General features: G+C 63.5%; 1 protein-coding gene across 1 annotated transcript; it reads right to left on the bottom strand.

The window, feature by feature from the left end:
* Nucleotides 1–4,942: 4,942 nt before the first annotated feature.
* On the bottom strand, nt 4,943–10,545 carry LOC142595969 (putative trypsin-6). Its single transcript, XM_075724841.1, has 5 exons — nt 10,494–10,545; nt 9,559–9,712; nt 6,520–6,785; nt 6,144–6,280; nt 4,943–5,095 (listed from the first exon to the last, which is right to left on the bottom strand). The coding sequence occupies exons 1-5, from the start codon at nt 10,543–10,545 to the stop codon at nt 4,943–4,945; spliced, it is 762 nt and encodes a 253-aa protein (XP_075580956.1).
* Between the last annotated feature and the right edge of the window lie 3,757 nt (nt 10,546–14,302).

Below are 14,302 nucleotides of genomic sequence, written 5' to 3'. Positions count from 1 at the left end.
CCCCTCCCCCTTCCTTCCCCCTTCCATCTCCCCTTCCATCTCCCCTTTCATCGCCCCTCCCTTCCCCCTTCCATCTCCCCTTCCACCCCTTCCACCCCTTCCATCCCCCTTCCATCTCCCCTCCCCCTTCCATCCCCCTTTCATCTCCCTTCCATCTCCCCTCCCTCCCCCTTCCTTCCCCCTTCCATCTCCCCCTTCCAACCCCCCTCCACCCCCCCTCCACCCCCCCGCCTCCTTCCCCATCCCATCCCACCTCCCCCCGCTCCGTGTCACCCACTCTCCCCGGTGTGCCGTCGCCTGTCGTCGCGTGCCGTCGCCTGTCGTCACCTGTCGCCGCGTGCCGTCGCCTGTCGTCGCCTGTCGGCCCCTGCGCGCCGGCGCTGCGTGTGGGGGCGCGGGGTGCGTGCGGCAGCCCTGTGGGTGCCCACGGGTGCGGGTGGGGGCGCCGAGGAGGGCGGGGACGGATTTTTGTCACCGGTTGGGAGGGGCCGGGTCACCCTGCCCCACCCCTGGGGATGCCTGGGGGGAGGGAGGGGGGGGATTTGGGGGGGCGGAGGGGGGTGGAGGGATGGGGGGAGGGATGCGGGGGCTGGAGGGAGGGGTGGGGGGAGGGTGGGGGAAGGATGGGGGGCTGGGGGAGGGGTGGGGGAATGGAGGGAGGGGTGGGGGGAGGGATGGGGGCTGGAGGGAAGGATGGGGGGATGCAGGAAAGGATGTGGGGGGCTGGAGGGAGGGTTGGGGAAGGATGTGGGGCTGGAGGGAGGGTTGGGGGGCTGGAGGAAAGGATGGGGGGATGCAGGAAACGATGTGTGGGGCTGGAGGGAGGGTTGGGGGGCTGGAGGGAAGGATGTGGGGCTGGAGGGAGGGTTGGGGAGGGATGTGGGGCTGGAGGGAGGGTTGGGGGGCTGGAGGGAAGGATGTGGGGCTGGAGGGAGGGTTGGGGAGGGATGTGGGGCTGGAGGGAGGGTTGGGGGGCTGGAGGGAAGGATGTGGGGCTGGAGGGAGGGTTGGGAGGGATGGAGGGAGGGAGGCAGGGATGGGGGGCTGGAGGGAGGAGGGAGGGGTGGATGGGGAGGGATGTGGGGGGATGGAGAGAGGGATGGGTGGGTGGGGGGGATGTGGGGAGGCTGGAGGGAGGGAGGGATGGGAGGATGGAGGGAGGGATGGAGGGGGGGATGTGGGGGGATGTGGGGGCATGGAGGGATGGCGGGGCTGGAGGGAGGGTTGGGGAGGATGGAGGGATGTGGGGGGCTGGAGGGAGGGTTGGGGGGGCTGGAGGGAGGGATGGGGAGGATGGAGGGATGGAAGGAAGGAGGGAGGGATGTGGGGGGATGTGGGGGCATGGAGGGATGGGGGGGCTGGAGGGAGGGATGGGGGGCTGGAGGGAGGGTTGGGGAGGGATGTGGGGGGATGTGGGGGCATGGAGGGATGTGGGGGGCTGGAGGGAGGGATGGGGGGCTGGAGGGAGGGTTGGGGAGGGATGTGGGGGGATGTGGGGGCATGGAGGGATGGGGGGGGGGCTGGAGGGGGGGCTGGGGAGGATGCAGAGAGGGAGGGAGGCAGGGGATGGGGGAGGGAGGGATGCAATGGGGGAAGGATGCTCCCAGGGGTCCTGGGCAGCCGGGTGCCCCCCATCCCAGCCCAGTTGCTCCCAGCACTCCCCAGTTGGCCTCCAGAGCTTCTCCCCAGTCAGGCTGGCTCGGGCGGGCGGGGGGTGGTGGGTGGGAGGCGATTCCCGACGCCTGGGTCCCCTGCCAGCTCCCCAGGGAGGAGCCGTGCGTTTGCGGGTGCCGGGACGCCCGGGTTCCCTCCCGACGCCGTTTGGCAAAGCTCGGCCCCGGCTCCTCCGCCTGCCCCACCACGCTGCCGCCGCGGCCTTTCCCCGGCCCGGCTTTCCCTGCGGCCTCGTTATCTGCCCTAATTAGCCCGCAACGCGGCCAGGGCGGCGGCGATTCGCCCCGTGACTCACCGCCTCTCGCCCCGCTGCTGACTCGACAGCTTCGGAGGGGAGCGGAAGCTCTCCGCGATGTTTCGGGGTGCTCGGCTCCCTCCGTAAGTATGGTATTGGGGGGCGGGGAGGTGTCCCCACCCCCCCCCCCCCAAAAAAAAATTTGGCCTTCTTCTTAGCTTGGTTTTGCCCAATTCTGGCCGGTTTTGGCTCACTTCCGGATGGTTTTGCCGCTTCTGGCCGGTTTTGCCCACTTCTGGCGATTTTGGCTCACTTCCGGCTGGTTTTGCCCACTTCTGCCTGATTTTGGCTCACTTTCGGCTGATTTTGCCCACTTCTGGCCGGTTTTGCCCACTTCTGCTTGGTTTTGCCCACTTCTGCCTGGTTTTGCCCACTTCTGGCCGATTTTGGCTCACTTCTGGCCAGTTTTGCCCACTTCTGGTTGGTCTTGCCCACTTCTGGCCAGTTTTGCCCACTTCTGCCCAGTTTTGCCTACTCCTGCCCAGTTTTGCCCACTTCTGCCCTATTTTGGCTCACTTCTGCCTGATTTTGCCCACTTCTGGCTGGTTTTGCGCACTTCTGGTTGGTTTTTGCCCACTTCCGGCTGATTTTGCCCACTTCTGGCCGGTTTTCGCCCACTTCTGGTTGGTTTTGCCCACTTCTACCCAGTTTTGCCCACTTCTGGCTGATTTTGCCCACTTCTGGTTGGTTTTGGCTCACTTCCAGCTGATTTTCCCACTTCTGCCCGATTTTGGCTCACTTCTGCCTGGTTTTGCCCACTTCTGGCTGATTTTGCCCACTTCTGCCTGGTTTTGCCCACTTCTGGCTGATTTTGCCCACTTCTGCCCAATTTTGGCTCACTTTTTCCTGATTTTGGCTCACTTCTGGCTGGTTTTGCCCACTTTTGCCTGGTTTTGCCCACTTTTGCCCAATTTTGGCTCACTTTTTCCTGATTTTGGCTCACTTCTGGCTGGTTTTGCCCACTTTTGCCTGGTTTTGCCCGGTTTTGGCTCACTTCTGGCTGATTTTGGCTCACTTCTACCTGGATTTGCCCACTTTTGCCTGCCTTTGCCCAATGCTCCGCAGTTTGGCCCCACTTTGGCCTGTTATCACCCACTCTTGCCCAATTTGGCTCACTTCTGCCTGAAGTTGCCCACTTTTGCCTGCCTTTGCCCAGTTTTGCCCAATTTGGTCCAGTTCTGCCCACTTTGGACCACTTCTACCCATTTTTAGCTCACTTTTACCTGATTTTGCCCAGTTCTACTCAATCTGACCCACTTTGGCCCAATATCCCCCACTCTTGCCCACTTCTGCCTGATTTTGGCTCACTTCTGCCCCAATTTTGGCTCACTTCTGCCCGTTTTTGCCCACTTTTACCTGATTTTTCCCACTTTTGCCCGCCTTTGCCCAGTTCTGCTCCGTTTGCCCCACGTTTGCCCCCCAGGTGCCCCTCAAGGGTTCAAGAGATGCCATGGAGATGCCAAGTGGGGTTTTATTGCGGGGGGAGGTGGGTCTGGGGTGGGGTTGGAGGTCTAGGGTGGGGTCAGTCCATCCATGGTGGGCTCAATCCATCTGTGGTGGGATCTGTGGTGGGCTCAATCCATCCGTGGTGGGCTCAGTCCATCCATGGTGGGCTCAATCCACCCGTGGTAGGATCTGTGGTGGGCTCAATCCATCCGTGGTGGGATCCGTGGTGGGGTCAGTCCATCCGTGGTGGGCTCAATCCATCCATGCTGGGGGTCTGTGGTGGGGTCTGTGGTGGGCTCAATCCATCCGTGGTGGGATCAGTCCATCCATGGTGGGCTCAATCCATCTGTGGTGGGGTCAGTCCATCCGTGGTGGGCTCAATCCATCCGTGGTGGGGTCTGTGGTGGGGTCAGTCCATCCATGGTGGGCTCAATCCATCCATGGTGGGCTCAATCCATCCATGGTGGGATCCGTGGTGGGGTCAGTCCATCCATGGTGGGGTCTGTGGTTTGGTGAGTCCAGCCACGGTGGGGTCAATCCAACCGTGACGGGATCAGTCCATGGGTGGTGGGGTTGATCCAACCGTGAGGAGGTCAGCCCAGCCACAGTGGCACCTGCGGTGGGGTCGGTCAGTCCGTCGTAGGGTCATGGTGGGGTCCGTGGTGGGGTCGGTCCAGTCGTGGTGGGGTTGGTGGTTGGTTCAGTCCACCCGTGGTGGCATCGGTCTGTCCATGGTGGGATCCATGGTGGCATTGGTCCATCCGTGGTGGGATCCATGGTGGCATTGGTCCATCCGTGGTGGCATCAGTCCATCTGTGGTGGCATCGGTCTGTCCATGGTGGGATCCATGGTGGCATTGGTCCATCCGTGGTGGGATCCATGGTGGCATTGGTCCATCTGTGGTGGCATCGGTCTGTTCATGGTGGGATCCATGGTGGCATCAGTCCACCTGTGGTGGCATCAGTCCATCCGTGGTGGCATCGGTCTGTCCATGGTGGGATCCATGGTGGCATTGGTCCACCTGTGGTGGCATCGGTCTGTCCATGGTGGGTCAGAGTGTCCATGATGGGGGGTCAATCCAGCCATGATGGGGTCAGCCCAGGTTTGGTGGGTTCCATGGTGGGGGTCAGTCCATGCGTGGTGGGGTCAGTCTGTCCATGAAGGGGTCAGCCCAGTCATGGGGGGGGAGGGGGGGATGTCCATGGTGGACTTGGAGTGTCTGTGGTGAGGTCAAATCCATCCATGGTGGGGGTCAACCCACCCATGATGGGGTCAGCCCAGCCGTGATGGGGGGTCCATGGTGGGGTAGGTCAGTCCATGGTGGGGTTCGTTGGTCCTTGATGGGTCAACCCAACCATGGGGGTGGGTCCATTGTGGTGGCCAGTCCGTCCATGATGCTGTTGGTGGCTCTGCGGTGGGGGTTGAGCCTTTCTTGGTGGCTTCAGCCTGTCCATGGTGGGGGGGTCAGATGGTCCCCTGCTGGGTTTTGTGGTGGGGTCGGCAGGTCCGTGGTGGGACGAGGAGGACTCAGTACTGCCCCATTGTCTCCCGGATCCACGGCAGGTAGTTGTAGACCTGGCTGTAGACCCCCGGCTTCCCCGCCTGCCCGCAGGGGTGGTCGCCCCACGAGACGATGCCTTGCAGGACCCCGTTGCAGATGAGGGGCCCCCCTGAGTCACCCTGGGGACAAAAGGGACCGCAATAGGACCTCAGCCACAGCTAGCCAGGGAGGACACCAGGGTGGAGGTGGCTGGGAGGGGGACACGTGGCCACCGGTGGGGGGTGGCTGCTCTTGGGACCCGGAGATGTGGGACCAGGCACAGCGAGGTGGCCAGGGGCACAGCGAGGTGGCCAGGGAACGGTGGGGTGGCAGGCAGTGAGGAGATGTGGCCGTGGGACATGGGGATGTGGCCATGGTCATGTTTTGAAGCCCAGGGGACCAAAGGGACGTGGTTATGGGTGGTGGCAATGGCACACGGGGACACGGCCACACCTCAAAGCCGAGGGGACAGGGGGACCAAAGGCACGTGGCCATGGGGGGTGGGTACGTAGGGATGGGACATGCAGATGTGTCCACATTTCAAAGCCCAAGAGACGAGGGGGACCAGAGGGAGGTGGCTGTGGGACACGGGGACAAGGTGATGGGACACGGGGACACAGCTACATCCCAAAGCCCGTGGGACAAAGGGGACCAGAGGGAGGTGGCTGTGGGACATGGGGACAAGGTGATGGGACATGGGGACAACGTGATGGGACATGGAGTTGTGGCCACTCTTCAAAGCCTGGGGGACAAAGGGGACCACAAAGACAGGACCATGGGACACAGGGATGAGGACATGGGGAGATTACCACGGGACACGAGGAGATGGCCATGGGACATGGGGACAAAGTGATGGGACACAGCTACGTCTCAAAGCCGATGGGACAAGCGGGGACCAAAGGGACGGGGCTGTGGGACGTGGTGAGGGGACATGGGGACATGGCGATGGGACACGGCGACGTGGCGATGGGACACGGCGACGTGGCAGTGGGACACAAGGATGTGGCGATGGGACAGGGGGACGTGGCGAGGGGACACGGGGACGTGGAGATGGGACACGGGGACGTGGCAGTGGGACACAGGGACGTGGCAGTGGGACACAGGGACGTGGCGATGGGACACGGGGACGTGGCGAGGGGGCACGGGGACGTGGCGATGGGACACAGGGACACGAAGACATGGAGGTACCTGGCAGGAGTCCTTGCCCCCCGCAGCCACGCCGGCGCAGAACATGTCCTCGGTGACTTTGCTGCCGTAGATCCTCCGGCACTCGTCGTCACCCACCACGGTGACGTTCACGCACTGGGGGGTGTCGGGGAAGGACACTGGGAGGGGGGAGGGGACACCCGTGTCCAAGCCGGGCCAAGGTGCTGAGCCCCGGACGCCCGGGTCCCTTCTGCGCATGGTTGACCACCATGCAGGTTGGGGGTCTCCGTCCCTCGGCCAACTGGTCTCGTCCGCAGAGATGCCACCACCCAAGGCCGCGCAGGTTGAGATCTCCAGCCCTTGGACATCTGGGGCCCTCCTCTGCCCACCCACCCCCACCGCCGGGGCCCCCCCGTACCCTGGGGGCTGGTGGTGGTCCCCCATCCCATAACGGTGCAGTTGGTGCCGGTGGCCGGGGGACTTGCGGGCAGGGCCAGGGGCTGGACGTAGGGGGTGATGGTGAAGGGGGGCTCAACGCGCAGCAGCATGAGGTCATGGGCGTAGGCGCTGTCACCCTCCACGGAGTCAAAGCCGGGGTGGACCACGACGTCCACGGCCGTGGCGTACTGCTCCTGCCCCGTCGGCGCTGCCAGGCTGTGTTCCCCGGCCCGCACCTGGATGTGCCTGGGGGGGACAGGGGACACGTGAGGGGCAGGGGACCATGCTGGGGACATGGGAGGGCATGGCGGGGGATGTGGGGATGGGGATGTGAGGGATGGGGACGTTGGAGGGCATGGTTGGGGACATGGCCATGGTGGGACGTGGGACACGGACATGGTCATGGAGAGATGGTGATGTGAGGGATGGAGACATGGTCATGGTGGGACATGGTCATGGAAGGGTGGGGATGTGAGGGAGGGGGACGTTGGAGGGCATGGCTGGGGACATGGCCATGGTGGGACATGGCCATGGTGGGACGTGGTCATGGAGGGATGGGGATGTGAGGGATGGGGACATTGGAGGGCATGGCTGGGGACGTGGTCATGGAGGGACATGGTCATGGTGGAACATGGCCATGGTGGGACATGGTCATGGAAGGATGGGGATGTGAGGGATGGGGATGTTGGAGGGCATGGCTGGGGACGTGGTCATGGAGGGACATGGTCATGGTGGAACATGGCCATGGTGGGACATGGTCATGGAAGGATGGGGATGTGAGGGATGGGGATGTTGGAGGGCATGGTTGGGGACATGGCCATGGTGGGACATGGTCATGGAAGGATGGGGATGTGAGGGATGGGGATGTTGGAGGGCATGGTTGGGGACATGGACATGGTGGGACTTGGTCATGGAAGGATGGGGATGTGAGGGATGGGGATGTTGGAGGGCATGGCTGGGGACGTGGTCATGGAGGGACATGGTCATGGTGGAACATGGCCATGGTGGGACATGGTCATGGAAGGATGGGGATGTGAGGGATGGGGTTGTTGGAGGGCATGGTTGGGGACATGGACATGGTGGGACATGGTCATGGAAGGATGGGGATGTGAGGGATGGGGACGTTGGAGGGCATGGTTGGGGAAGTGGCCATGGTGGGACGTGGGAAATGGACATGGTCATGGAGAGATGGTGATGTGAGGGATGGGGACATGGTCATGGAAGGGTGGGGATGTGAGGGAGGGGGGACGTTGGAGGGCATGGCTGGGGACATGGCCATGATGGGACATGGCCATGGTGGGACGTGGTCATGGAGGGATGGGGATGTGAGGAATGGGGACGTTGGAGGGCATGGCTGGGGATGTGGCCATGGTGGGGCATGGCCATGGTGGGATGGGGATGTGAGGGATGGGGACGTTGGAGGGCATGGCTGGGGACATGGGGGACATGGCCATGATGGGACATGGTCATGGAGGGACGTGGCCATGGAGAGATGGGGATGTGAGGGAGGGGGACATTGGAGGGCATGGCTGGGGACATGGCCATGGTGGGACGTGGCCATGGTGGGACGTGGTCATGGAGGGATGGGGATGTGAGGGATGGGGACATTGGAGGGCATGGCTGGGGACATGGGGGACATGGTCATGGATGAATGGAGATGGAAGGGCCATGGACAGGAGGGACATGGCCATGAAGGTGTGGGGACATGAAGGACATTGACCATGGAGGGGTGGGGACGTGAGAGAGGTGGCTGTGAAGACATGGGGACAGGAGGGCCGGGCATGTGAGGGCCATGGCCATGGAGGGATGGGGACAGCAGGGCCATGGCCATGGAGGGTTTGGGACAGCAGGGATGGGGACAGCAGGGCCATGGCCATGGAGGGGTGGGGACAGGCCACCATGACCCAGTTCTCTTCCCAGTTCCCCTCCCAGTTCCTCCCAGTGCTTCCTGGCTCCTCTCCCAGTGCCTTCCAGAAACGCCTGGCAGTGGGTGGCTGGGAGCACCCACTGGGTGCTGAGCAGAGCTCCCAGTGCTCCCAGTCCCGTTCCCAGTGCTCCCAGTAACACCACTTTCCTTCCCAGGGCCTCAGACCCACTCCCAGTGCTCCCAGTGCCCCTAGTACCCACTCCCAGTGTCTCCCAGTGCTCCCAGTGCCCCTCCCAGTGCTCCCAGTCCCACTCCTAGTGCATCCCAGTGTCTCCAGTTCTCCTCCCAGAGCCCCAGTCCCACTCCCAGTGCCATTCCCAGCGCCCTCAGTCCCATTCCCAGTACCCCCAATTCCCCTTCCATGGCTCCAGTCCCACTCCCAGTGCGTGCTCCCAGTTCCCCTCCCAGTGCCTCCAACCTGGTCTGGCAGTGGGCAGCCGTGAGCACCCACTGGGTGCTGAGCAGGGCTCCTCGGGCTTTCCAGTTCTACTCCCAGTGCCTCCCACTCCCATTCCCAGTGCCCCCCAATTCCCCTCCCATGGCTCCAGTTCCCCCTCCAGTGCCCCCCCCCCAGTGCCTCCCAGTGCTCCCAGTCCCATTCCCAGTGCCCCCACTTCCCCTCCCATGGCCCCAGTGCCCCTCCCAGTGCCTCCCATTGCCCCCCAGTGCCCCCCAGTTCACTCCCTAGAGCCCCAGTGCCCCCCCCAGTGCCTCCCAGTTCACTCCCAAGAGCCCCAGTGCCCCTCCCAGTGCCCCCCAGTGCCTCCCAGTTCACTCCCAAGAGCCCCAGTGCCCCCCAGTTCACTCCCAAGAGCCCCAGTGCCCCTCCCAGTGCCCCCCAGTTCACTCCCAAGAGCCCCAGTGCCCCCCCAGTGCCTCCCAGTTCACTCCCAAGAGCCCCAGTGCCCCTCCCAGTGACCCCAGTGCCTCCCAGTTCACTCCCAAGAGCCCCAGTGCCCCTCCCAGTGCCCCCCAGTTCACTCCCTAGAGCCCCAGTGCCCCTCCCAGTGCCCCCCAGTTCACTCCCTAGAGCCCCAGTGCCCCCCAGTTCACTCCCAAGAGCCCCAGTGCCCCTCCCAGTGCCCCCCGCACCTGGTGCGGCAGTGGGCGGCCGTGAGCACCCACTGGGTGCTGAGCAGGGCCCCCCCGCACTGGTGCTGGTCGAAGTAGAAGAGGAGGACGAGGCCGGGGTGGGCCCTTGTGGGGCACTCGCTGCCCCCCAGGATCCGCTCACCCCATGGCCAGGCTGGGGGGGGGGGGGAAGGGGGTGTCGGGGGCTGCCGGGACCCCCTGCACCCCCGGACCCACCCTGGGGACCCCCAGCATCCCCCCAACCCCACCCTGGGTACCCCAGGGTCCCCCCCGCACCCCCATCCCCACCCTGGGGACCCCCAGGATCCCCCCAACCCCACCCTTGGTGCCCCAGGGACCCCCCTGCACCCCCATCCCCCCCCGGACGCCCCAGGGACCCCCCCTGTACCCCTCCCCTTGGACCCCCCCCCCCCGCACCCCCATGCCCACCCTGGGCCCCCCAAGGACCCCCCTGCACCCCCATCCCCGCCCTTGGCCCACCAGGGACCCCCCCTGTACCCCCCACCCTGTGAACCCCCCCCTGCACCCCCATCCCCACCCTTGGCCCCCCAGGGACCCTCCACCCTGGGTACCCCAGGGACCCCCCTGCACCCCCATGCCCACCCTGGGACCCCCAGGGACCCCCCCCATCCCCCCCCCGGACCCCCCAGGGACCCCCCCCACACCCCCATCCCCACCCTGGACCCCCCAGGGACCCCCCTGCACCCCCATCCCCCCCCCCCGGGCCCCCCAGGGCCCCCCCGCACCCCCCACCCTGTGGACCCCCCCCTGCACCCCCATCCCCACCCTGGACCCCCCAGGGACCCTCCTGCACCCTCAACCCCACCCTGGGGACCCCCCCCGCACCCCCATCCCCCCCCCCGGGCCCCCCAGGGACCCCCCCTGCACCCCCATGCCCACCCTGGGGACCCCCCCCGCACCCCCCACCCTCTCACCGGGGGTCACCAGCGCCGGGAGGAGGAAGAGGAGGAGGCGAGGGGCCGCCATGGTGGGGGGCCGGGGGTTGGGTGCGGGGTGGGGGTGGGGGGGTGCCCCCGCCTATCAAGGCTCCTCGTTAATTATTAACGGGGGCTCGCTCGCCGGGTGCCCCCCACCCCGCCCCGTGTTTGCCTGGTGACGTCCCCCCGGCAGGTGCCGTGTTCACACCCCACCCCCTGCCCCATGGCGGGGGGGCCTGCGGGTGGCCATGGGGCTGAGTAAGGGGGCCCGGATGCCGGGGGCCCCTATGGAATCTATGGGGTGAAGTTGGGCCCCTACGGTATCTATGGGGTGAAGTGGGGCAGCCCTGGACACCTGGGTCCCCTATGGAATCTATGGGGTGAAGTTGGTCCCTACGGTATCTATGGGATGAGGTGGGTCCCTACGGTATCTATGGGGTGAAGTGGGGCAGCCCTGGACACCTGGGTCCCCTATGGAATCTATGGGGTGAAGTTGGGCCCCTACGGTATCTATGGGGCGAAGTGGGGCAGCCCTGGACACCTGGGTCCCCTATGGAATCTATGGGGTGAAGTTGGTCCCCTACAGTATCTATGGGGTGAAGTGGTTCCCCTACAGGATATCTATGGGGTGAAGTGGGTCCCCTACAGGATATCTATGGGGTGAAGTGGTTCCCCTAGGGTATCTATGGGGCGAAGTGGGTCCCCTAGGGTATCTGTGGGGCGAAGTGGGTCCCCTAGGGTATCTGTGGGGTGCTGTGGGTCAGGCTGTCCCTCCGGCCTCCACTCCCAGCCCGGCCGCCCCCCCCGCCAATTAACGTGGGATTAAGCAAATCCCCCCCGACGCAGTGGGACAACAACCGCGCCTTGGGCGTGGCACGGACGCTGAGGTCATATTATGGGATGGCCAGCATTAATGCTAATTACAGTCCTAACGATTTTAGGGCCGTAATCAAAGGAACAAAACAGCCTCGTTGCCTGGATCGGCCCCGCCATGCCTGATTGGCCGGCAGCAGTGGCAGCCACGCCCCACGGGGGGAGGTGGCACCTCCCTCGCGCTGGATGCCCAACCAATGGTGTGGCTCCACTTTGGGGGTGGGGCTGGGGAAGAGCCCAACCAATAGTGTGGCCCCACTTAGGGGTGGGTGGGTCTTGGGAAGAGCCCAACCAATGGTGTGTCTCCAGCTTGAGGTGGGTGGGTCCTGGAAAGAGCCCAACCAATGATATTGCCTCACTTAGGGGTGGGTGGGTCTCGGGAAGAGCCCAACCAATGGCTTGTCTCCAGCTTGAGGTGGGTGGGTCTTGGGAAGAACCCAGCCAATGATATTGCTCCACCTAGGGGTGGGTGGGTCTTGGGAAGAGATCAACCAATGGCATTTCCTCGATCTGAGGTAGGTGGGTCTTGGGAAGAGCCCAACCAATGGCGTGTCTCCAGCTTGAGGTGGGTGGGTCCTGGCAAGAGCCCAGCCAATGATATTGCCTCACTTAGGGGTGGGTGGGTCTCGTGAGAAGCCCAACCAATGATATTGCTCCACTTTGGGGTGGGTGGGTCTTGGGAAGAGCTCAACCAATGATATTGCTCCACTTAGGGGTGGGTGGGTGGGTCTTGGGAAGAGCCCAACCAATGGCGTGTCTCCAGCTTGAGATGGGTGGGTCCTGGCAAGAGCCCAACCAATGATATTGCCTCACCTAGGGGTGGGTGGGTCTCGGGAAGAGGTCAACCAATGGCGTTTCCCCGATCTGAGGTAGGTGGGTCTCGGGGAGCACCCAACCAATGGTTTTTCCCCGATCTGTGGGAGGTGGGTCTCGGCAAGAGCCCAGCCAATGGCGTCTCCCCAGGCTGGCCGGCCTGGCTGACGTGGCCCCACGTGCTCTTCGGAGCTCGAGGGCTGGTGGCCGTGCCCCCTCCCCAGATGGCACCGTCCAGCTGTCCGCCTCCGAAAGAACGTCCCCGCCGTGGCCACGCCGCCGGTGCCAGTGCCAGCGGGAGGCCTGCGGCCGCCTCGGGAGGCTGAAGCGTCTCCAGGTGCCTCCTCCGGAAGGAAGGAGACCACCTTCCCTGCCAACTTTGCCACCTGTGGGGCCACGAAGCCCCCAGGGCATCTACGGGCACCGTCTCAGGAGCCCCGGATTTGGGGACCCCTCCCAAATCCTGAGGACACCCAGAGGGGGGGCGGGGTGGAGAAAGTGACCCCCGGCAGCGCCTTCGGGGGATGAAGAGGCCCAACGAAAACAAACGTGTGGCCACCGCCCCAAGAAGAACCCAGTAGACATTGGGTTGGCCAACCAGCATTGCATTGAGCAACCATCGCTGGGCTGGGTAACCCTTGTCAGATTGGCTGACCCTTGTTGGGTTGGCCAACCCTCATCAGGTGGGTGAACCTCATTGGGTCAACCAACTTCCTTGGGCTGGTCAACCATCAGCAGCTTGGCTGACCCTTGGGTTGGCCAAGCATCATCAGGTGAGTGAACCTCATTGGGTCAACCAACTTCCTTGGGCTGGTCAACCATCAGCAGCTTGGCTGACCCTTGTTGGGTTGGCCAACCATCACTGGTTGGGTGACCCTCATTGGCATGACCAACTTCCTCGGGCTGTTCAACTATCACCAGCTTGGCTGACCCTTGTTGGGTTGGCCAACCCTCATCGGTTGGGTGACCCTCATTGGCATGACCAACTTCCTCGGGCTATTCAACCATCAGCAGCTTGGCTGACCCTTGTTGGGTTGGCCAACCATCACTGGTTGGGTGACCCTCATTGGCGTGACCAACTTCCTTGGGCTGGTCAACCATCAGCAGCTTGGCTGACCCTTGTTGGGTTGGCCAACCCTCATCAGTTGGGTGACCCTCATTGGCGTGACCAACTTCCTCAGGCTGGTCAACCATCAGCAGCTTGGCTGACCCTTGTTGGGTTGGCCAACCCTCATCAGTTGGGTGACCCTCATTGGCGTGACCAACTTCCTTGGGCTGGTCAACCATCAGCAGCTTGGCTGACCCTTGTTGGGTTGGCCAACCCTCATCGGTTGGGTGACCCTCATTGGCATGACCAACTTCCTCGGGCTGGTCAACCATCAGCAGCTTGGCTGACCCTTGTTGGGTTGGCCAACCCTCATCGGTTGGGTGACCCTCATCGATGGGGTGACCCTTGCTGCATTGGCTGGTGCTCGTTGGGTTCTTCATCCCCATTGGGCATCTCCTATTGGATCGGCCATTGCTGGATGGCCAGCAGTGATTGAGTTGGGCAACCATCTTTGGTTGGTTCCCCTTGTTGAGTTGGCCAACTCCCTTTGGGTTGGAGGACTTGTCCACCAGCGTTCCACGTCCTCAGTGCCATCACTAGGCCACCGCAGCCACATGTCTTGGTCCTTGGGAGATGACAGGTAGGAGAGCGTGAGTGAAGGAAACGAGGTTTGTCTTCAAATAAAATCAACTTCTCCTCCTGTAAAGTCGCGTATTTTGGGGATGGCGGGAAGGTTCTGACCTCAAAATGAAGTCCATGGCTGTGAGTGGACACTGGATGACCCCGGAGGAGAAGCAATGTCTGGGATTGATCGTGAAATCTAATTTTTTTTTTTTTTTTGGGGGGGGTGGGGGGCAGCTTGAAAGGACAAAATTTCCCACCAAACATCACAACGCTTTAATTTCTCGTTCCGTCCCACCCACCCTCTCACCAGCTTCACCAGGTGACCCTGGCTCTACCCACAACCTCGCCACAGCCTCAGTTGTCCCAGCGTCCTGCCCCGGTGAGCGGTGGTAGCGCGGACGTGGTCCTCCGCCCTCCCCCTGGGCACGTGGAGGTTGCTGGAGTGTCA

The sequence above is a fragment of the Pelecanus crispus genome, chromosome 25, assembly GCF_030463565.1.
Source record: "Pelecanus crispus isolate bPelCri1 chromosome 25, bPelCri1.pri, whole genome shotgun sequence".
In the NCBI taxonomy this organism is placed as follows: domain Eukaryota; kingdom Metazoa; phylum Chordata; class Aves; order Pelecaniformes; family Pelecanidae; genus Pelecanus; species Pelecanus crispus.
The sequence above is the reverse complement of the archived record's forward strand: the minus strand, read 5'-3'. Positions and strand labels throughout refer to the sequence as shown.

Bases quoted from the DNA above. Each gene is read 5' to 3' on its own strand.
- LOC142595969 (XM_075724841.1), bottom strand. From the start codon at position 10,545: ATGGCGGCCCCTCGCCTCCTCCTCTTCCTCCTCCCGGCGCTGGTGACC. The intron at 6,281-6,519 runs GTACGGGGGGGC...CCCCCCTCCCAG, and splicing joins GACCACCACCAGCCCCCAGG to TGTCCTTCCCCGACACCCCC. The intron at 5,096-6,143 runs GTACCTCCATGT...TTTTGTCCCCAG, and splicing joins GGGGCAAGGACTCCTGCCAG to GGTGACTCAGGGGGGCCCCT.